This window comes from Lissotriton vulgaris, chromosome 10, assembly GCF_964263255.1.
Source record: "Lissotriton vulgaris chromosome 10, aLisVul1.2, whole genome shotgun sequence".
NCBI classification, from domain to species: domain Eukaryota; kingdom Metazoa; phylum Chordata; class Amphibia; order Caudata; family Salamandridae; genus Lissotriton; species Lissotriton vulgaris.
The window spans coordinates 1001249439-1001271593 of record NC_141698.1 but is presented as its reverse complement, the minus strand read 5'-3'; the positions used below and the strand labels follow the sequence as shown (position 1 = coordinate 1001271593).

At 45.2% G+C, this 22155-nt stretch overlaps 1 protein-coding gene across 2 annotated transcripts in view; it reads left to right on the top strand.

Moving 5' to 3' along the window:
* Positions 1-9026: 9026 nt before the first annotated feature.
* The window catches only part of BMP15 (bone morphogenetic protein 15), a 125326-nt gene continuing 112197 nt past the window's right edge, over positions 9027-22155 (top strand). For both annotated transcript variants that reach the window (XM_086942014.1, XM_086942013.1), the window contains exon 1: positions 9027-9820. In XM_086942014.1, the coding sequence (XP_086798140.1) occupies positions 9466-9820 (355 nt within the window). In that variant the 5' untranslated portion in view covers positions 9027-9465. The remainder of the gene's footprint in view (positions 9821-22155) is intronic.

The following is a 22155-nucleotide window of genomic DNA, read 5'->3' as shown; positions in this document are numbered from 1 at the left end:
GGGTCTGCACATCCCCAACTCTTCCATATCTTGGTTCCCTACTAATGAGTTCAGCAACCCATGGCTCTCTAAAACTAATTACCACACAATCCCCCTCAAGATCTTTTTTGCTGTAGCCTACCCAGTCCACCCTCCTAACATTAAGGATTTCGGGATTCGAGTTTGGAGGGAGTGGGCGATTTTTATTCAGCCAGAACGTTACCTTATTGTAAAGATCCTTATGTGTTTCTCTCTTACCATCTCCAAGGGGGGCCACGCCAGTTAAAATAATAGTATAAGGCAGTGACTCTGGGGGAGGTTCACACATTGTTTCCTTGGGATAGGCTTGAACCTGGGCCGAATACTTTGGTCATGACGACTAGTGGGGGTAGGGGTTTTCTTAGCCTGTGGATGCGTTATGACCTTTTGCTGGGGTATGCTCTCAGTAGTAGGTGTTTTCTTTGTTACAGGTACGGGTTTTTGCTGTGGCACTTTTGAAATAGAAGGTGCCGCTTTTAGACTAATACCCCCAGTTTTATTATTCGTGGTGATAGTCTTCGGAAGGGTTGGGGCTGAGGGGGCTAAACCTTTAGAGGCTAGAGTGGCGAGGATTCTATTGGATGTCGCTATATTATCTTTTACCAGCATGTCTAAGGAATCCATTTTAGTATTTAGTAGTCTGGTCCTTTCAAATAAAGGTAGGAGTAAAGATTTAATTAGCAACTCTATCTTAGCCAGGAGTATTCCTTCTACTATGTTGACTGAGGTGTTATGTTCCTCAGGTTGAACAACCGCCTTAAGATTAGGTAACTGTGTGGGGGATATAGAGGTAGGTCCCGGGCCCTCAGTGTGTTCCCCAATAGGCAAATCTACCCTTTTACGTTTCCCAGGATTGTGTGTGGGTGGATGTTACGAATGGGTAGAAGAATTCGCTCGCTCAGAACTTATAGTAAGATTTGGGGAATCTGAGAGTCCTGATTTCTCACCAGACTGGTCAAGGTAAATAGACCCACCATTCAACAAGTTATCATGGGCCGTATCATAAACACTTTCTTTACTAATCCCCTCTGAATCTAATGTTTGACTCTCGAGAGCAGTTGCTAACGCTGAGTCAGCATTCGCTTCAGGACTATCTTTGTTCAACAAAGAAAGTGGGACAGGAGAGACAGCCTCATTAATTTTACCTAGAGAGGATCGCTTGCCTGTGATTAAGTCAAGCGAAAGGCGTTTTTCGGCAAGAGCGATCTCCTTCTCCAATATAGTGGTGGTGCGTTTAAAAAATTGATCGATCGTACCAGTAAAAGTACCATTGGAGGTGGAGACCTGGACTTGCCTTTCTTTACCTGACCGTAAAGTCATATTTTAAGTGTTCAAGAACAGAAATTGCGCTAAACACAATATGCAAGGGACGAGGTACAACAATCCAAATATGTTCTTCCAACAATAAAGGCACTACCGTTACTATGGCTTGAAACTGTAGTTAAAAAGCAAACAGAAGACACGTCAATTATAACATACCATGAAGTACAGTAAATATAGGAAGTAAATGTTAGGGGGGTGGCCCGACCCGACCTCAGCCGGCCCCTGACGGCCACAGACGGTCCCGCCCTTGTCCCGGGCTTCTCCCGGTCGCTCCCGCGCGCTCCCGCGCAGCAGGTTTGTCCTGAATGTTATTGAATACCTGACGTTAAGGGGGAGGAGCCTGCAGGGAGAGCTGGCCAGGTGGTGTGAGTTAGGGCGGGCGGGCGCTCCTGGGACAGGTAGTCCTGCACCTCCCCGCCTGCTCGCAGCCCTGCAGTGTGTTGGAGCTTCAGATCGCTCCACGCCCAAAGTTACAACAAGATGTTGTTTTCCTGTCGCCTCCCTCGCGACGCGGGACCCGCGCAGCTGGTACCGCTAGCTGTGATTTAAATGCTGGGTTTAAAAAAAAAAACAGAGACCAGGCTGCTTCCAAGTAGATCCGTTCGCCTCCGAGGTAAGGGTGATGCTGGTGGTTCGCCAAGAGTCCCACCAGAGGTCCGGTGCAGCTCGCTTTTCCGTCGGTAAAAAGGGGGAGGAGCCTGCAGGGAGAGCTGGCCAGGTGGTGTGAGTTAGGGCGGGCGGGCGCTCCTGGGACAGGTAATCCTGCGCCTCCCCGCCTGCTCGCAGCCCTGCAGTGTCTTGGAGCTTCAGATCGCTCCACGCCCAAAGTTACAACAAGATGTCGTTTCCCTGTCGCCTCCCTCGCGACGCGGGACCCGCGCAGCGGGTACCGCTAGCTGTGATTTAAATCCTGGGTTTAAAAAAAAAAACAGAGACCAGGCTGCTTCCAAGTAGATCCGTTCGCCTCCGAGGTAAGGGTGATGCTGGTGGTTCGCCAAGAGTCCCACCAGAGGTCCGGTGCAGCTCGCTTTTCCGTCGGTAAAAAGGGGGAGGAGCCTGCAGGGAGAGCTGGCCAGGTGGTGTGAGTTAGGGCGGGCGGGCGGGCGCTCCTGGAACAGGTAGTCCTGCGCCTCCCCGCCTGCTCGCCGCCCTGCAGTGTCTTGGAGCTTCAGATCGCTCCACGCCCAAAGTTACAACAAGATGTCGTTTCCCTGTCGCCTCCCTCGCGACGCGGGACCCGCGCAGCGGGTACTGCTAGCTGTGATTTAAATGCTGGGTTTAAAAAAAAAACAGAGACCAGGCTGCTTCCAAGTAGATCCGTTCGCCTCCGAGGTAAGGGTGATGCTGGTGGTTCGCCAAGAGTCCACAGTACACAGTATATCTATATTATTACATTTAGCAAAGTGGGTCAATCTCTGTTGTTTCTTCCAGTCATTTAATCCCCCTACATTGATGGTACATATACTAATGTTTGACATTATTAACAAAGTTGCTGTTTCTGACATGTCTGTTATCCATGAAACTAATACTAACCAAAGTCACACCCATTTCCATCTCAAAGTTTTTCTCTTTTTTATTCCACTCATTTCCCCCCCCCCCCACTTCCCCCCTCCACCACCTCCCCCTCCCCCTACTCACTCTCCCTCCCCTCTCCCCATTCGGCCAGTCGCCCCCCCCCCCTCCCACCCCCTTTTTTCAGAGGCGCTCAGACCTGTGGTCTGTGCACGTGATGGTTCGCAGTAATATTTGAGAAGATTTCAAAATAACCCATCCTAGTACCTCTGACACTGTAGTCCCCACCACCCTACACTACACACTACACGCCCCAACCCACACCGTGTTGCTAGTTTCTATTTCCCCTGAATATAACGATAGTCACATTTTCCAAAGAATTAAACTCGTCCATCTCTACCGGATAATTCCTAGACCCCTAGTGAGATCAAATATTCTTTGGCCTTCACTTCGGAGGAGAAATATAGTGTTCTTCCATCATTAATTATTTTCAGCTGTGCTGGATTTATCAAATATGCCTGCAAGCCCTTGTCCTGAAATGGTTTTATCATCTGCCTTAGTCTCCAGCGTCTCTCCACCGTGACATGACAAAAGTCTGGGCGAACAAAGAAAGAGTAACCATCAATGTTCTTTTTTTTGTCCGGTCTCGCCCTCTCTGATATTGCCTGCCGCAGGTTAAAGTTACCCAGAAAAATTAAAATTGCTCTGGGCTTATCTCCCTCCTTGGCATTTTTGTGGATTTTAAAGGGAATGCGATGTGCCCTCTGTATCTCCTTAGCCCAATCCCATCCCTTCAATTCTGTAAAAGCATGCTCGAATAGTTTCACCACAAAGGTTCTCAGGTCTGTCTCTTCTGAACCTTCAGGTATTCCCAATATGCGCAGGTTGTTCTGTCGAGATCTATTCTCAAGCGACTCCAGTTTCCATTGCACATCTATCAGCTGCTCTCCCTGTAGATCTACCTTGCTGGAGGCCGCCGCTGACTCTGCTTCAGTTGACACCACTCTTTCTTCCAGATTAGTGACCCGTTCTCTCAGATTCACACAGACCTTAGTCAGTTTCCTCACCACTCCTTGCATTTTTCTGACCGCCGCCTGTGATTTGCGACTTTCCTGTCGTGCTTCTTCCCTGTGTGCGATTGTTTCCTGGTGTATCACCTCCAGAAGAGACATTTGTGCTGCTTCCCCTCCAGGGCTTTCCAGCATAGGATTGGTCGTCGGATGATCCCGTTTTTGACCGTGTATTTTTTCTCCTGCCGTGAATCTCACCGCGGTTGTCGGGGGGCTGAAATCATCCTTTTCCAGTTCACTGTCAGTAGCTGACCCACTGTCCTCTTGCTCCAGACTATCATCGTCTTCCTCCGACCATTCCCCTCCCTCTGAGACTGAAAAGAAATCCTCGCTGGGGGCTTCCTTTTTATCGCTTGTATCTTCGCCAGCCTCTTCTTCCAGCACTTCTTCTAACACCAGGGGTAACACAGTGGTATTATCCTCAGCTTCTCCCACTGGATCGGCTTTCCCCTTACTATCCTCCTCTGTAATTGTGGATGCCGCAAGCTGAGCAGATATTTCCAACATATTTTGGGCTACCCCCACTGTATCTTTGGGGCTCCCATCCTCATCTGGCGGCCTCACAGTAGCCTCATTATTAGTGTCTTTTTCTTTTATACGTTTTTGAAAAATGTCTGATATCGGGGTGGTGCCCTGAATGCCTTGATTGCCCTTAACTGCGCCTTGTTGTTGAGCCATTCTTTTAGCAGGGGAGAATTGTTTTTTCCTCTTGTTCCCATCTAGCTCCCTGTCTGCCATTAATTCTGCCTGCTCCGCTGCAGCCTTCCTTCTTGCGGCAGCCTTGGCACTTGCACTAGTTTTGGGAGCCACAATCTCCCTCCTCCTTTCCTCGAGCCCAAACTGCTCCTTACCGCCTATTGTGCTGCCCCACTTTCTTTCTTCTGGGTCTGGGTCAGCAGCGGTCTCCAGGACGCTCCATAGTCTTCCCCCTGTCCTTTGATGCAAGCTGGGTTGCTGGCTCGACTGCAGACTCGAATGCAGACTCGTATGCCGAGACTCCCCCGGCCGAAGCTGCTTCCTCAGTAGCGAGCACCGCCCGCTACGTGAACTCCGCTCCGTTTGTTTGGCAGCCTCTGCGAGGAATCCCGCACCTGACACGCCTCTCAGCGAGAGCCTCCTCGCTACCTGCAGCAACTCCCAAAGAAGCCGCTTGAGCGGCCGGCAGCAAGTAAGTAGCATCCGATGGTATCAGTTTTCACTCTTTCTTTTGCCGTTTCTAGCTCCAGACTTCTTTTTCAACTAAGCGGCCGCCGTCTTGCCTCTGGAACCCAGACGTGTGTGGTTGCATGACTGTGCTGTGCATATGTATGCCTGTGAATGGTACAATACATGGAAGACTGGGCTCCATTTTGGGAGATGCAGGGCTGGGAGATGCAGGGCTGACTGGAGGAGCATGAGAAGGTAGAGGAATCCCCCAGACAGATTTGTGGATTGTGGCATTCCTGTGAACTGGGTGGGACACACACCGAAGGAAGGAGAGGCAGGCTCTCCAGAATACTTTAATTAGTGCTCTTTGATTCAGGGAAAGGTCACTGGAAAGGGACCTGGGCAGGAAGGAGATGGTGCTGATAAGAGAATAATAACGAGTAGGGCTGGGGCTCTGGGGTAACCTGTTAATGCACATATCACTGTGGCTGACATCGCGGTGTGAACCTCTAGTCCCTCTCCTTGCCTTGTATTGTGAGGTTCTCAGTTTTGGAGTCACTCCAGAAGTGACAGAATACTTTCTGGAGGAAGGGTAGAGGAAAGGGCACTTCAAAAGGAAGCAGACTCCGAATATAAACTTTAAAGACTCCGATCCTAAATCACATTTGGTGTGTGGAAATGGACTATAAGAAGGGAAGCTCAAGGCCCCAAAAATTGCCAACTGTCAAGAAGGCTGTTGAGATGTATGCCAAGGAGGACAAGCTCTGCAAGACCTCTGCATGTGACCAGGTCAAGGGCTAAGGTCTGCCAGTCTCCCAGCTGGGTGAGGGGACATCGACCAGGGAAATCGAAGTCCATCTGCCCATAGACCTGGAGCACCAATGCCTGCTTGCCAAGACTAGTGTGCCCTGTGAGGAAGAAGAGAGTGGTTGAAGGGAGCACGGTCTTATTGTGGAGTCCTGATGACTGGATCCCCAAAGCAAGGTGTGAGGAGATGGCTGTTGCTCCAATCAGGTCATCTCCCAGATGCAGGTTCAAGTTGGCGCCCCATATACCAGGGGCGGAGGGGGGCACAGTGAAGTTAGTGGTAGTTGCAATGATTGGGCCATCGCCCATGTGTAGAGTAAAGTCGGCGATCAAGTATGCCAGAGGGGGCCAAAGTCAAGATTGCACAACTGCAGTGCTGTGCTGTGCTGGTTGGGCTGTAGCCAGTGTACAGAGTGAATTTGGTGACCCTGTATGCCAAAAGGGGGCCGCAGTGAAGGTTACAAGCCTGCTGTGCTGAATGGGCTGTCGCCCGTGTGAAGGATGAAGTCGGAGACCCTGTATACCAGAGGGGGCTCCTGTGAAGAGGAAATTACTGCTGTGCTGATCGAGCCATCGCTCATGTGTGGAGTAAAGTCGGTAACCCGGTATGCCAGCGGGAACCAACGTGAACGTGGCCTGGTTCCACTGTTGTCAAGAGGAGAGGATGGTGTAGTGACGTCTGCCTGCTCGAGCTCTGACTGAGGATTGAAACCTGAGCGACTGTCCCCACCACCCTGTGATAAGGATCAGAGGAAGTTACTTTTTTTGCCGGGTAAGGTGTCGTTGACACCAAGCCGCTGCCCCTACAGAGCCGCGAGCGCCATTCACCGTCAGCAGCCACTGCAGCCCTCTGCAACGTCTGAGAGTGAAACCCTCCCAGTAATGCAGTAGTGCAACCCCTTCAGGAGCAGCTAAGCTTGTTCACAGGCTCAGAAGACCATGGAGGAGCTTGTTCTGCCACATAGCACTTCGTGTGCTGGAACTCTTTTGACTTTAGAAGAGTCGAACGGGTACTCCTGAGATACAGACAACTTGTGGGGCTTAACCTGAATGTCACATATAGTGAATGGGGAATAACTCATACAGTTAGCGATAGGGAAGTGTGACTCAGGGACCTAGGTATGAAAACACTAGAGTCACGACCTCAGGGGGCTGCGTGTATTGTTTGTGTATGCAGTATTTTACTTTGTGTTAGTACATAAATATAATTTTTTTTTATAAAAGCAAGTATTGTATGGGGCGATTATTGATTGCTGTTATTGAATGTATTTTGAATTGTGAGCCTGTGTTCGCCCTCTGCATTTACCTCCCCCTCGAGAAGCCTTAGGCTGCTCAACCCACGTTACTACTGAGGGTGAAGTGCTGAAGTGTTTCTTGACTCAGTTGCTCAGGACCCTCAGTAGCTCGGGGCCTGGCACATTAGGAGTAAAAGGCCTCAACCCCCACGTTTGAGCCCAGTAGCTTCTGCTTGCCCCGTGGCCCTCAAAAAGGAGTTCTGACAAACTATAAGTACAAAAATGCAGATGTGTGCCATAAAAAATTCAAGGACTTGTAGAACATCTCACAATGACGATGCAGCTCTTAAAAGTTTCCAAGGTCCACGAATGAGTAGCTCATCTAAACCATTTTTTCCTTTGCATGCTGGGATTTGTAGTTCTGCTTATAATCGAATAGACACAACTACAAGTCCCACAAAGCAAGTCTAACAACATGGGCTAGATACGCTACTCATCCATGGACCTAAGAAATTTGAGTTCTCTTGTCCTGGATCAGGCTTTGAGCGATACCCTTTTTGCTCTCCTAGGATGCTCTTAAAACAAAAAAACACAAGCTTCTTATCTGTCAATCAGCCTCATGCCAGTGAGGGTGCCTTTCAGCCAGTGCTGTTTTATTATGCGTGCTGCAACTTTTATTGAATTGCTTATGGAGAGCAGGGCTGTTGACTGATAAACAAGGACTGGAAAAAGTCACACTCATGCAACGGTGCCAATTAATTGTTATAAAACCAGTCCTTGAAATAATCATGAGCAGCATGAAACGCCGTTTTACCTAAGCAGCATTCCAGCTCTGCTACTGGTTTGCTGCTGCTTGTTACAAGCATTGTATGTGCACATGCTGAACAGGAATACTAAGCATCGCTGGCATCTGACCCTATTTCACAATCTGAAAGTATTGCGTTTTCACCCAGATGTCATGATGGATCCTCTGGCGTGCAGGTCAGATGTTCCCATGTCAGTTATAGATCTGCAGGCCACAGCAGGCAGAGGAAAGTGCTGCTGAGTGAAAAGAACAAGGGTTGACTATGGGGAAGTCCCAGGACATGGGGCGGAGGCGCCATGACTCCATACGTTAATGCATTCTCTGCAAGTGGGCTAAGTGGGAAAAGAGAGTTACAAATCCTAGAAAATATTGACAGGACAAGGTGACGAACAGAGTTACTGCTGAATAGAGTTACTGATATAGTGGCCATCCGTGGTGCAACTAGGACTCTCTGTACAGTGATGGTCGTCTGACTTACAGATGAAGCGATTGTGGGGGCTGCTTTTATCCGAGTGTCATGGAGTCATATGATCTTCAAACATTGTCTTCCCTAAGACTGGGGCCCCATGTCACGTGTCACACCTTCGTCAAATCTTCTCATAGAAAATGCCGAACTACAAAGCCCAAAATGCAAATCTTTTTTGGCTCAGAAAAGCGACATAAGGATGGCACCGCACATATCTGGCAACATTGCACAAAAGACCCCAGCTCTCAAGTCTCCCGGGACCATTTATTAGTAGCTCAGCCAGACACTTACCTTCCATTCTGAAGCTTGTAGGCCTGATTTTATAATAGCAGTAAGACTACTGATCCCAGAATGCAATGCAAAAAAACGTGGACTGTGTTATCTACTCACGCATGGACCTAGGAAACTTGCGAGCTCTGGATAACCTGCGGTCGTTTGACAGATATATATGCTATTTCTTTAATACGGTGACAACTCAAGAATGTCGTATCTCATTTGCATAAATGAAGTGAGTGCGCACGGTTTCTTGTTTGCCAAAAGGCTCCATATGGCCGGCCATTCCCACGCTTTCAAGAAACAGTGCCGGGCGGAGATAAACGTGATATGCGTCTTTAAATTACAGACCAACCACTGCCACACCCTTTGAACAAAAAAACGGGTGGTTTCGATCCCTCCCCCCTTTAGTGTTGTTTGGGCGGCCTGAGAGAATGTTTGCGCCTGACCCGAACGGCCGGCAAACGAGCCTTTTAAAGAAGCAGTTTTTAAGCGCATTGCTGTGGAGTCTGCACTAGGAGTCACCAAAAAACACCGCGTTAGGAGGGATGGATTGTTTTGAGACGGTGTGAAGATTTAACTTCAGATTTTAGCAAAGGTCTTGCCGAGGGACGCGGGGAGCACCAAGTCTCCTGACCTTGTTTCCAGTTCAAGCCCGAGCAGGGATCAGACGTGGAGATGTCTGACTGAGAGGGGTCAGAGGGCAGGTGAAGGGGAGCCCGGGAGTGCGTCATTTTCCTGAGCAACACCTGCAGGAGAATGCTCTCGTTTCCGTGTTGTGGGCTCCTCAACACCAGCTCCTAAACTCTCATGGACTCACAAGGTCTGGCAGTCATGTTGCGACCACGTCATTTCCGGTTGTGCTTCTGCTTCCTGTTGGCAGTCCTGTTCATCAAGGCCTTGGCTGAGAAGGAGAAGGCTGCGGACCTGAAGGGCCTGGCCAGAGTCCCCGCCTTGCCTCTGATACAGGTGCTCCTGGAGCAGCTCCCTCCCAAGCCCAGGGTGCTGTGGAAGAGGCAGGCCAGCAACCAGCATCTGAACTACATGCTCAACCTATACAGGAAATCTGCGGACAGGGACGGCAGGCCAAAGACCAACCGAACCGTTGACTCCACTATGGTGCGGCTGGTGAAGCCCTTTGCCACCGCAGACTTCTACGTCCAAGGTGAGTTATGTGGGCATTGTGCAATTTGCATCGGTAGCTGCAACCGGAACAAAGGCATCCATTGGTGAAGGGACGTACACGGTTCAATCCTTGATTTAGATGGTGGGGAAATACAATGAAGGAACTTCGTATCCGGGAAAGAGTACTTTGGTCTGGTTGTGGGTGATCAACCCAGCTGTCTGTCAAATAGGAAGAGCTTGAGGTCCTTTTTGAAGGTGGTAATGCAGGTTGTTAGGCGAAGGGAGGGAGCTAAGGAGTCCCAGATTCTTGTTGCACTACCAGAGAATGACTGGCTCATGTACCGTTCTCGACTAAAGGTGGGGGTTCCAGGAGCAGGGATTGGGCATTTCTGGAACCCCTATTTGCTCCAGAGAAGAGATTTTCAGTTTCTCATTTAGATAGGAGCGTGAACATGAGTGCAGAACTCTGTGGGTAATGCAGGCAGTTTTGAATTGGGCCCGAGCTTCAATGGGAAGCCATTGGAGGGTTAGCAGGGACAATTTCTTGACTTTTAAAATAAAGCATTCTGCTGCATGTAGTGTTGCTCTCACTGGGTCTAGGTGAACTTGGGTAATGCCTTAAAGAAGGGCAATTTCTTAATCTAGTCCAGATAGGATGAGAGTCTGCACCACTGTTTCGAGTATCAATTGTCTTATGCCCCACAGCTACCTTGGTTGGTGTTGTGCTCTTTTGGCCAAGGTTGTGATGTGGCTGTGGAGATTTAGATGATTGCCATGGGTGATGGGTGATGTGTGAAGTGAGCTGGGGCACAATACAACTTTTAATGACTGCCAACAAAATGGAAGATGAAGTGTCAGAGATAGATGCGTAGCACATGGTTTTGAGTAAGATAGCTGCTTTGATCTGGGGACAGCATGTTCTTAGTCAGGTTTTCATTTGACAGCCTAATGTGTTCTGGGAGTAGTAGTTTTGGCTGTAGTAGTTTTGGCTATCTTGCATGTCTTGCTGCGGCTGGACTAACTAACCAAATGGCAACGTTTTGTAAAGCCCAAGGTTTAAAATATGGTATAATAATGACATGAAGAATGCTGCCACTCCTACTTGGAAGGTCTTCAGTTTTAAGATAGTGGAGTTTGTGTAATATCTTAGTTGAGAAGGTAGAGTGGGCTTTGTGTCACCCTTTGGCTATAAGGTTGTCCGATGGCTCCGTTGCGAAAAGGGGGGCAATCAAGCATTGGCTCCTGGCTTTAATCTAGAAACACGCCTAAATTTATTCCACCTCACGTGTACTGTAGTTACTTTTTATACTAGTTTTGTAGAAGAAAACTCCAAGACTTAAATTAAGGAGTCCCTGTGACTTGAAGTCATCTAGCAAACTATTGATGAAAACTGGGCGGGGGGGGGGGGGTGGGTTGGTCTTGGATACGAAGGCATTCATCAGATGTCATGGTTTGAAATTGGGGTAAACTTTGTGACCAACCAGGTATGCAGGCCAATACATCTTTTGTTTTTTAACCTATTTGTTATGGAGATAAGTTGGATTTGTGTTGAATATGAATTAAGAGTAGGCTTTGGTAAGGTCTTGGTCTTGGAGGCATGGTTTAGCAGTGTTTAATATTTTATTTGTGGAGGCAGTGTGAGCTTTGTTCTAGGTCTCGGGTCTGAAGTCAGTGACTTCTTTGTGACAGAAATGTGAAAAGGAGATTAAAATCTCAGTGTGGCTGATGTGGTATGATGGCCAGGTTTTAGGCCCTTTACAGAATATCTCATGTAAGAAGGCAACATAGACTCTGTGGTACGAGTTTGGGATTGGTACAAATTCTTAGTTAGGGACACTGTGGGACCTTGGAGTATGCTCTTCGGTATGTCTTTAGCACAGGCTCGATGTTAGGCTGTTGTTCTGTGTGCATTGTTTAACATTTTGAACATTACTTGCATATTGTTCCTATATTTAATCCTGAATTTACTGTCCTTGGAAAAGAACCGGAAGGGCATTATCAACTTTTGGGACCTCTCACTAGTGTAGTCCATTCAAAGACGTTTTTTATTGCTTTTCCTGTTAATAATGGACCAGTGGCTTCCAGCCTCCTCCTGTTGTCCATGTCTCTTGGAGTCTCTGGGAACCTGAGGTCAACGGGTGACAGACTTGTGCATGAACATAAACAGCGCTATTAGTCATATGCATGACTACCATGAGAAAGGCTATATATGAGGTTTGATTTGAAACGCAGTTATTTACATCCGTGAGGCAAATCAATTGCCAAACATTTTTAGTTTTCCAGTACTCTAACATCATAGCAGTGAATCACTGGTTTTTGTAGCGAATGCACAGGCAGACGCTGATCTAAAGCATCCACCAGTGTCCAGAGTCCCCGTGGAGGTGGTGCAATGTTCTCTTAGATCTCCACACATCTGAGTGGTAGAGGATTTCAGGGTTTTCTCCAGTAATACCAACTGTTTATTTTACTTTATTGTTTGATTATTTAAAATCTTACAATATACAATTACAAAATTACTTTTAGTATAAAAACAAAGAAGTAAAAGAACATTCATCTTAAAACTCAGTTAAAAAATTCCTTAGTATAGTTCATTTAAAACTTAGTCTGCTAGTTTTGTTTTTATCAGTAATCAAAACTTTACAAAAGTAGCATTCATGCCTATGTCATCTGATTGAAGACAACATTTCAGGGCTTGCCTATATGTCTGTATTCCTCGTACATTAAAAGAGGGACTTTAAGTAGTTTTATCCTTTCATTTTGAAGTCCTGGACAAATACAGAGCAAGTGTACAATATTCTCCTCTCCACTATTACATAGTCTACAAAGTGTACTCCTTTCAGAGTATTTCCAAGGCGGGAGATGGCAAGTTCCCTCAAGGATTCTAAATCTTGCGTTGAGAAGGATTTGTTTGCTGTTTCCTGACCACGGTTTTCCAGATAGTCTTGAACTTTCTTTGTTTTATATCCATTTATTATTGTTCAGTCATGTTTTCTTTTAGTCAGACTATCCTTGTCATTTACAATTGATAGTAAGTTTGTTGTTCTGTTAATTATTTTCTAAAAGGAACCATTGGCTATGGTATTATTCCAAATTGAGGTTACTGCAAACTCTTCTACAGCTTCATTAAGATAATTCCATGCTGCTGCCTTTGTGTTATTTCTTATCTCCTTCCACAGTAACTGTGATATTTGGTTATCTTGATCATTTTTAATCCGGTTCAATGTTTTGATAAAATGACCCTTCCTGGCTAATCTAGTCTAATTTGGACTGGTGAGGCATTTGTTGGGAGATAAAATAGTAATTTATAAATTTTAGATACAGCATTATTTATTGTTTCCGTATCCCTTCCCATTAGTGACTCACTGCCATATGTGATTGTTGGTAGTAATCTTGCCCCTATAATCTTTTGAAAGTGCCCATATGTGTGGTTGCCCAGCGTTTTCTGCAACATTCTAAATGCAGCTATTAGGGAGTTTGACTTCCTCCGAATATCTCTTAATTGCGGTTGGTAACTACCCTTCTCATCAAATAGTACTCCCAGGTATTTGTATACTTCGACTTGCTCTAGTTTGGTGTTTTCCATATACCAACTACATTATTGCCTTAGTTTTTTGCTATTGGCGACTATCATGATCTTCGTTTTTGGTTTTGTTAATCACCATCCCATTTTCCCTTGCATAGGTACATGTTCCAGAGATTAGTCGCTGGAGCCAATGTTTGTTTGACTTAACAGGATGGCATCATCGGCATACAATAAGTTTGAAATATGCCTATCCGCTAGTTTTGGAGGGTGTGCATTTAGTTCATCTAGGGTCCTTGACAGATCCGCCAAGAATAAATTAAAAAGAAGGGGGGCCAATACACATCCTTGTTTTGATCCTTCATTGGTTTTGATTTCTGTTGACGGGGTTTTCCCATCCCCATCCTTACCCTAGCCCAAGTTTTACTATAAAATAGCTGGATCATTCTTAATAAGGTAGTTGGAATGTTCATTTCTCTGAGCTTTTTCCACACAATCGAAGGCTGATTTAAAATCAACGAAATAGAGTTACAAGGGCTGTTTAGATTTATTGACTTGTCCATTATTATCGATAGTGCCAGGATGTTTGTAGAAGTCCCTAATCCTTTAACAAAGCCAGTTTGATTCAATGGCAGGATCTTACTTTCTATTGCCCAATCATTCAGCTCATTAAGCAAGATCCTTGCAAAGAACTTGGCATCAGTATCTTGGAGTGTGATGAGCCTGTCATTTTCTGCGAGTTCCCAGTTCCCTTTTTTGTAAGTTAGCGTAATTAGTGATCCATGCCATGACTCCGGGATAGCGCCTTTTTCAATAACTTCATTAAATACCTTTTCTAATTGCGCTGCCCATAAACCCGGATTTTCTTTAAATAGGGCAAAAGGAATACCATTCGGTCCTGGTGCCCCATCTTTCTGTTTTTTTATAAATTTTCTCAGTTGGTCTTTTGTTACTACGATTGGAGTTTCGTTATCACCTTCCTTCTTTTCAGTCGGTTGACTCATTTTTTTCTGTTGTCAAACCTTTTTGGTTTAAATGATTTCCAAGAAATGTCATCCATTCTTGCTCAGTTAGACTAGAGGAAACAACCCTTTTATTTGGTCTTGCCAAACCATTTATTATTGTCCAGAACTCTCTTGTGTTTGACTGTTTGCTTTTATGGTATATTTTTGCCCAAAGTGCTTGTTTTGCCTGATTTTTCTCATTCCATATTAGTTTCCTCAAATTTTGATTTGCAGCTTTGTTTGCCTGATATTTTCTCGTTAGGAATAGTTTTGCCTTATCATCCTATTCCATGCTCTTTTTAATTTAGTAATGGTATATGGCAGGTTTATGTATGATTTATTTTCTTTTCGATCGTCTTTTTGGTTAATTTTGTCCCGTCGCATTTGATATTGTGGTTTGGGTTTAACCAGCATTGTAGTAAATGTTACCCATTGTTCTATCGAAGTTTCAGGTGATCTTACATTAAGGCACATTTCTGATATTTGGATAACTTGGTCATTCATCACATCCTTGTTCTTAGTAGTCCAAATTAATTTTTTATAGTTTACTGTTCCAATGTGACCCGGGACAGTTTGATACAATTGATTTGCCTTATTCATAAGGTTAATCGTTATTGTCTGCTGGCAGTGATCACTATCCGTTACTTCCTCTATTTGATATGCAATGATATTATGGAAGGCGTTAAGAGATATCATTGTGCAGTCGATCCTTGACCGTGACTTATTTTTAGAATATGTATATGCTGGAGGGGTATCTTCTTTAGATCGACCATTTAGTATACGCAGGCCCATTGCTTCCATGTCTTTGACAAAAGATAATGCAATTTTATTGCTAGACGGCGAGGTTTCTTTTCGTAGGTCCTGTTGAGGAATAGACCATTGATAATCTTGTGTTTTGACAAGTATCATCCCTTGTGAAAGATGGCATTAGATTAAGGTTAAAGTCCCCAGACATAATGTACTCCGCTAGAGGGTCTGAAAGCATTAAATCCATAAGAAGGTTATACAATATACCGCAAGTTGACAGCCTACTAGGGCCTGTTGGCTGAATATAAACATTAATCAAATAAACAAACTTTAGTTCCTTTTTTTAAAAAAAATATTTTTATGGAAAATGTTTTCCCCCATTTTCTTTATAACGTGAGCAGGGCACAGTAAAATACAAAACCATAGAACATAAAATCATACATACATATTCCGATATTCAACTAGACAAGTTCTTCATCTTTCATCAATCAGTTCCTGACTTCCATCGAATAAAAGGACCCCAAATTTGCATACCCAGTTTCTTACCCTTTTCCCCCTTCCTAGCATATATAGCTGTTTCCAGTTTTTGTATTGATAATACTTTACCCAGCCATTGATGGTATGATGGAGGGTTAGGGTCAAGCCAAGCAGAAGCCACTAACAATCTCAGGATCGCCATTGCTACAAATATAACGTTTTTACAGTTTGGCTGCCCGTCAAGACTAACCCCCAATAACATAACAGATGGGGTTAACTTTATTGTTGTTGATAATGCATTCTGGAAAAAATTCACGATATCCTGTTTCGTCTTGTCCAGATGGGGACAGACCGAAAAAATGTGTATCAGATCAGCATCTGTGCTGCCACATCTAAAACAGGTAGTGCCAGATATGCCCCCCAACTGGGCAATCTTTGCGGGTGTATAGTATAGATGGTATAATATCTTATAATGTTGGGCCTGAAGAGACGATGAACACAGCATTTTACTCCCCATTTCTAATGACTCAGTAAAGATATCCCTTGCTATATCTAAACCGATAGACCATTTATCTATCCATTTCTCCAGATCATCTTTCTTTAATTTTGTCAATTCTAAATAGAACCTCTTGATAGTACAATCAAAGCCACCTTCTATAAGGTCCATCATTATAGTTCTTTCGAAGCCCAATGATCCCCCTTTTTTATTCAATATACAGCTTCTTATTTGAAGGTATTTAAAAAAATGTTTTGTGTCCAAGGTATACCTATTTTGCAATTCCGTAAATTGTAACATACCATAACCGCCCAACAAACTTTAGTTCCTGTTTAGTTTTATATTTCAACGTAATTATTAGAATATTTGCACTTTTTGACTAGAGTCGTTCATGTTCAACCTGTAAGTCCGTTGAGATGAAGATTGCTAGGACTCCGCTTGGACGGCCAAATTTGTGGTTTTTAATTGCATGTTCAAATTGACCTTTGAATCCATGTAGAACAAATGGTTCGGTTTCCCAAGTTTCTTGTAAGCAGATGAAAGGGGTGCATTATTGAGTCTATATGTGCATTATGAATCTTTGCTCCCACCCCATTTATGTTCCATGAACACATTCGGACTAGACCTATCTCCTCTACTTTGGCTATAGAGGAGCTAGTATTATTAGATCATCGTTCCTTATTACTGTGTAGTGACTTGGTGATTAATTTTTCGTTTATTACAGAGTTTTTACCCATATCCTTTTGAGACAACCATTCTCCTGCTTTCTTGGGTGATTTTCCCCGGGCATTTTTTAGTACTGGAATTATTTGTCTGTCTGTTCTAGCATGCTTGGTATTCTCTTCATTAATAAGCGGTGTTGGATAAACCTTTGGACCTTGTTTCGTAATTAGTATACCCCAAGCTTTAAATGTTTGATGTTCTGTCAGGATCAAGTCCGCTATTACCGGGGTATTTAGTGTAATTAGCGTGGGAGCCTGTAGACTCTAGTTTCCTGTCATAAATTCAATCGAATAGATATCCTCACTCACTACCTTAGAGAGGGGTGGAATGGACTTGAATAGTCTGAGTATATTGCCTCTATTCAAGGTATCATGGCTGCCTCTAGACTCAAAGTCCGGTTTGAAGATGATTTGTACTTTATTATTTGGGAGTAAGTATACAGCGGCTTTGTTTTGAAAGTAATTCTTTTTACCCCTTGACCGCTTTCTATAACCAACTGGTCCCATTCTGTAGTTTTTGAATTATCTTTGTCTTCCTCACTTATAGTTGATTTGATGGATAATTCTGGCTTTTCCTCAGCATGTTGATATTGCTGGTTAGTAGTTTTTGTTACTACTTTTATTGGGGTTTTATCCTTCCTTCTTAGTTGTCTGTTCGCTAGTGGGCCAATCGCTTCTTCCTCCTCCCATTCGAGTATCTCTTCATCCAATTCAAGCGAATCATCCGCGGTCCTTTTGTCCTCCTGCTGTCCCATTATTTCCATAGCCTCAGGCTTTATTTTTTGATCTTTATTCACCCGTTCACGTTTTGGTTCTAGATTCCTCCTGGTGTTTCCATCCTGTTTACTTTTATCATTTTCTTCTTGCTTTGTTTTGGCGCATTTTACACGAACATTTCCCTTGGATGAGTTTTTATCAAATAGTGGGAAGTATTTGTTAGTTCCATTCATATTCGATATTTTGACCTCTTTTCCTTCATTCATTAATTCTATTTCCTGCCTGTTTATATCCAAGATTTTCTTCTGTTTCTGGTCTACAGTATTATTTTCGCCTATCTCATATCTATTCCTGTTTATAATTTTTATCTGGTCTTCATCATCTTTTATTGTAGCACACTCTCTTGTTTTTGTGTGTTTCCTCGCTTTCCGTTGTTTTTTCTTTTGACGTTTGGACAACATAGTGAAGCCATTAGTGTTATCTTTATTTCTTTCCTGATCCTCCCTTATGTGGTCCATTGATTGTTCCTCCAGTGTGTGTGTATCCGTTATTCGATTTTCTTTGGTCGATACTAAGTTTGTAATGTTTCTTCTGGGCCCTTATCATTTTCTGTGAGGCTGATTATTTCGTTATCCATTTTAATAATAGTTTTATTGTTTTCAATATTATCTTCCTTATTTCCATAGGTTTCACCTTTCTTCACTTCCATACTTCGTTTAGTGTCTTCTATTATACTGTTCAAGACCTCTGGTATTATTACAAGTTTGTCTATGATTGGTGAATAGATGTGTCTATAGGTGTTTTCTCGTTTTCTTTCTGTGCCCTAATTATTAGTCCATTTAGCTGAGCAATTTTATTGTCAATTCCAACAACTGTATTTGCCATTGTTTTGTATGTCCATTTTGCTAGATTGGTATTGTAACGCTTCCAAAGTAAGAGTCGATGTTTGGTAAAAAATATCCCAACTTCTCTCAACATTTTTTTTTCCCAGTAGGTTATTTTGTTTAATTTTCTGATTTGGGGAATCGGCCATCGGGGTCAAGCAGTGGAGGCTGGCAGAGACCCAGTGGATGGATGCAGGCCCGGACTGGCCTTTGAGGGCACCGGGCAATTCCCCGGTGGGCCGCATGGTTGGGGGCCGGTTTTGGGCCCCTGGGGCCGTTTTTGTTACAGGGCCGTTATGCTGCAAAAACGGCCCTGTAACACAAACGGCCGAAAACCGGCCCTGTCACAGAGCGCGGTCGTACCTCTCCCCCCTCCCCTCTCCTCCCGGAGGGGGGCCGGCCGAGCACTTTGCCAGGGCCGGTTCTGGTTCCCAGTCGGGCCCTGGATGGATGTTGATCTATAGAACGGAACGGAAACTCAGTTAGGCCAGTCGCATTGAAGAAAGAAATACAATAATAGTGGAATAGTGGAATAATAGTGGTAGCCAACCCGATGGAGCAGGGCTGCCTTAGTTTGAGTTAGCCCTCTGCCCCTGCTGTGTTATGCAGCTTTTCCAATATACTGTTTCCTATTGTCTCAAGCCAGTATTCACCGATTAATTCTCTCCAGGCGGAGTTACTACAGCAACAGGCGACCCTCTGTTTCTATGGTCTATGGTCTCTGAACTCTGGTCTTTGTTTATGTCCGTGTGTAGGCTGGATTTACAGCTCCTCTCTTATTAGTCTTATTAGTCTTACATTCGATTCTCCCACTGTATCTCCACCGAGCATCACCCTACACGGGTCTTACTACTATAAGTACCCTCTTATCACACTCAAGCTCTTATGCCCACTGTAATATCGCAGTTTTAAGGTCCTCCAACCTTGACAGCAAATGAAGTATCACCTCCTCCTCTAGTGTAGATGGGCCAGGGAGGACGCCTTACTCAATATCAGCAATATCAGCAGTCTCAGCAGGGGTCAGTCCATAAATCAGTCCGTGGCTCAGTCCACCTGCCCTTGTCTGCTCTGCTCCTTAGCTCTGCTCTTAACTCCTCAGCTCTTAAGCACTGCTCTGCTCATCAGCACCAGAGTGGCAGAGCTCTCCCACATACCCCGGGGGCACTCACCAGAACGGCTTCGTGGCTTCTTGGCATCAGGTTCAGGATCTCTGGTCCCCCCTCTGCCGCTGCTTTTCGTGTGGCGACAGGTGCTGACGGAGACTCCTTTCCTCTTTACCCCTCAGTCTCCTCGGACTCCTCAGATGGACGACAGAATTGACCACATCTCTCCCGATCGTGGCTCTCCTGGTCGTGACTCTCCAGGGGTAAGCTCCTCCTTTGCATACACTAGGTCCGGGTTCGGGGAGGGGTCCGGGAGCGGGTGTAGAAGTCAAGATAAATCAAAAACACTAGTTCGACGTTCACCGGTTTAACTCAGTGACTCTCTGGTTCTCTGGTTCAAACCACAGCAGGCTTTGCCACAGATGTACCACACCCGGCGCTGCTGCTGCCTGCCTCTGCTTCCTTCTCAGCTCAGTCTTCAAGCTTCAAGTCGCCAACTATCCGGGATACTTGGACACTTGGATGCCGGCTACTGACTACCGGCTCTCTCTCACCACGCCTCGCCGCCTCCTGCTCTTCTGCCATCTGCCTTCTTCGCTCACAGCTCCGCACGGCCCAGCCTCGCCCGCCGCCGCTATCGAGCCGAGAGCTGAGGACTCCGTGGTCCGTGCTCGACTCGACTCAACTCTGCTGCTCAACCCCTGCTAGCTGGACTCAAAGCAGGGGAGCAGGGTGGCAGAGAGACGGGGACCGCAAAACGAAAAACGTGAAAACGAAACGTGAAGGCTGATGGTTGAGGAGCCGTTACTGCTGTCGACTCCTCTCCGCTTTCCTCGCCGACTCTGGACTGTGGACTGCTCCTGGCAAACGGCAAAACACGGACACACACCACACCAACTGCATATCTCCTGTCCGCCACAGATCTGCGCGGACTCTTGTCCATTTAAGGATTCCTCTCCACACCTGAGGGGTTCAGTAAGGTCCACTACCTGCACTTTTCTCTCTGCACTTACAGATCTGTAGCAAGTATGCAGACTATCTGCTCTCACATAGGTGGCTTAGAGAGAGATGGGAAGGGGTGGCAGGATGCAAAATGTGTTGGTTTTTGTTGGAGGGCGGGTTACTGTAGGAGATTAGAAAGCTTGTGAGGAGGACCTCCCTCGCTTGTGTCAGTCAGCGAGTCAAACCCTCCATTTTGTCTCTTACCCTATCTCATCCCGTTGCTCTCTCCCCCTGAAGGTCCCACTTCTATCACCTCTAGAGGTTCAGCTGCCCTAACCTTCCATGCCCTCTTAACCTCTCTCATCTGCTTGTCGTGTCCTACCTCTCTCGTGCACTGTCATGTCTCTGACTCCATCGCTTTCACCGGACCCCTCCACCTAATATTTTCTCATTCTTGTCTGTTTTTCAGCATGTGGTCCTGCACACCTATCTTACCCATCAAACGTTTCCGTACCCACACTCTCTCACAACCACTCATCTTGCTCCTGGATTTCAATCGCCTATCGGAAGCCACATGTCTTGCTCTACTCTATCTTCTTCCACCGACTGTCCCATTACTTTTTCGACGTCTTGTCCAACGTCTCTCACCTTTGGGCTTCCAGGCTGTTATTGCAAAATGAACAGAGAACTTCCCTGACTCCACCATTGTTGCAGAAGGATGATACCACTTGTCCTTCGCATTGGGTAGGTATAAAGCTGGCCACCTATGAGATCGGTACCCAGTTCAGCATGCTTTCGGCAAACAGAAGAATTTTGACCTTCGAGTGGTCACAGCCAATGGTACCCAACTTGGGATCATAAAGGGAAACCCTTAAATAGATCTTTGGGAATCTGGAGTTCCCAATGTAGGTCAAGAAGGGGCCGATTCATGTAATATTGTCTGGAACTGTGGATGTGGCAAAACGACCTGAGCTGCCAACGTTGGCGCTGGGGAACCAGGTTTGAGTCTCGTCTCAACATGCTGTGATTATGAGCAAATCAATTCATCTCCTCATGCCTACAAGAATAGATTCCTTTTAGATTAATTGTATATACATCTATTCTATTCGTTTATACTGAAAATATGGAATGGGTCCAGCCTTCCCAGACATGTTGGACTCTCTTGTTCAAAAGCATCTAAGAGATGAACTGGACTACCCTCTCACTTTCACAACAAGGGAATGTGAGTCCTATTCAACAGAGGCTACGTTCCTTCTGTCTGGAACCTTGAGTTTCACGTCGTGCAGGGAAAACGCGACTAATGCAAAGCATGCTGGTAAAATGTTGGCTCTGCTTTTCGAGATCGAATTGTGCTTTTAAATATGTGAAGTTTTTTTTAAACTATGTCACAAAAATAATTATCAAAACTTGTGCTTAAAGGACAAACCTAGCACCTCTCCGCTCTCTGCCCTGTAAAACACCATTCAAGACCTGGCTCCAAAGTTTAGTCACTCTCCTTAAAGGGCACAGCCTAAAGCTTCCCACCTGCTTGGATTCTAATCCTTATCTATTGCTAAAAAAAAACTCTCCCCCTCCCCCCCCCCCTTGAAAATCCTAAAATGAATCCTAAAATTGTTAATCAGTTTAATCTAAATCCTATAAATACCATTAAAATGTGTCATTGTAGTTGGTACAGGGTCATTCAAACCCTTCAACTTGCTTTTGACTGCAATGTTTTATTTTGCCAGTCGAAATGAATATTCATTCATTTGATAACTTTATTT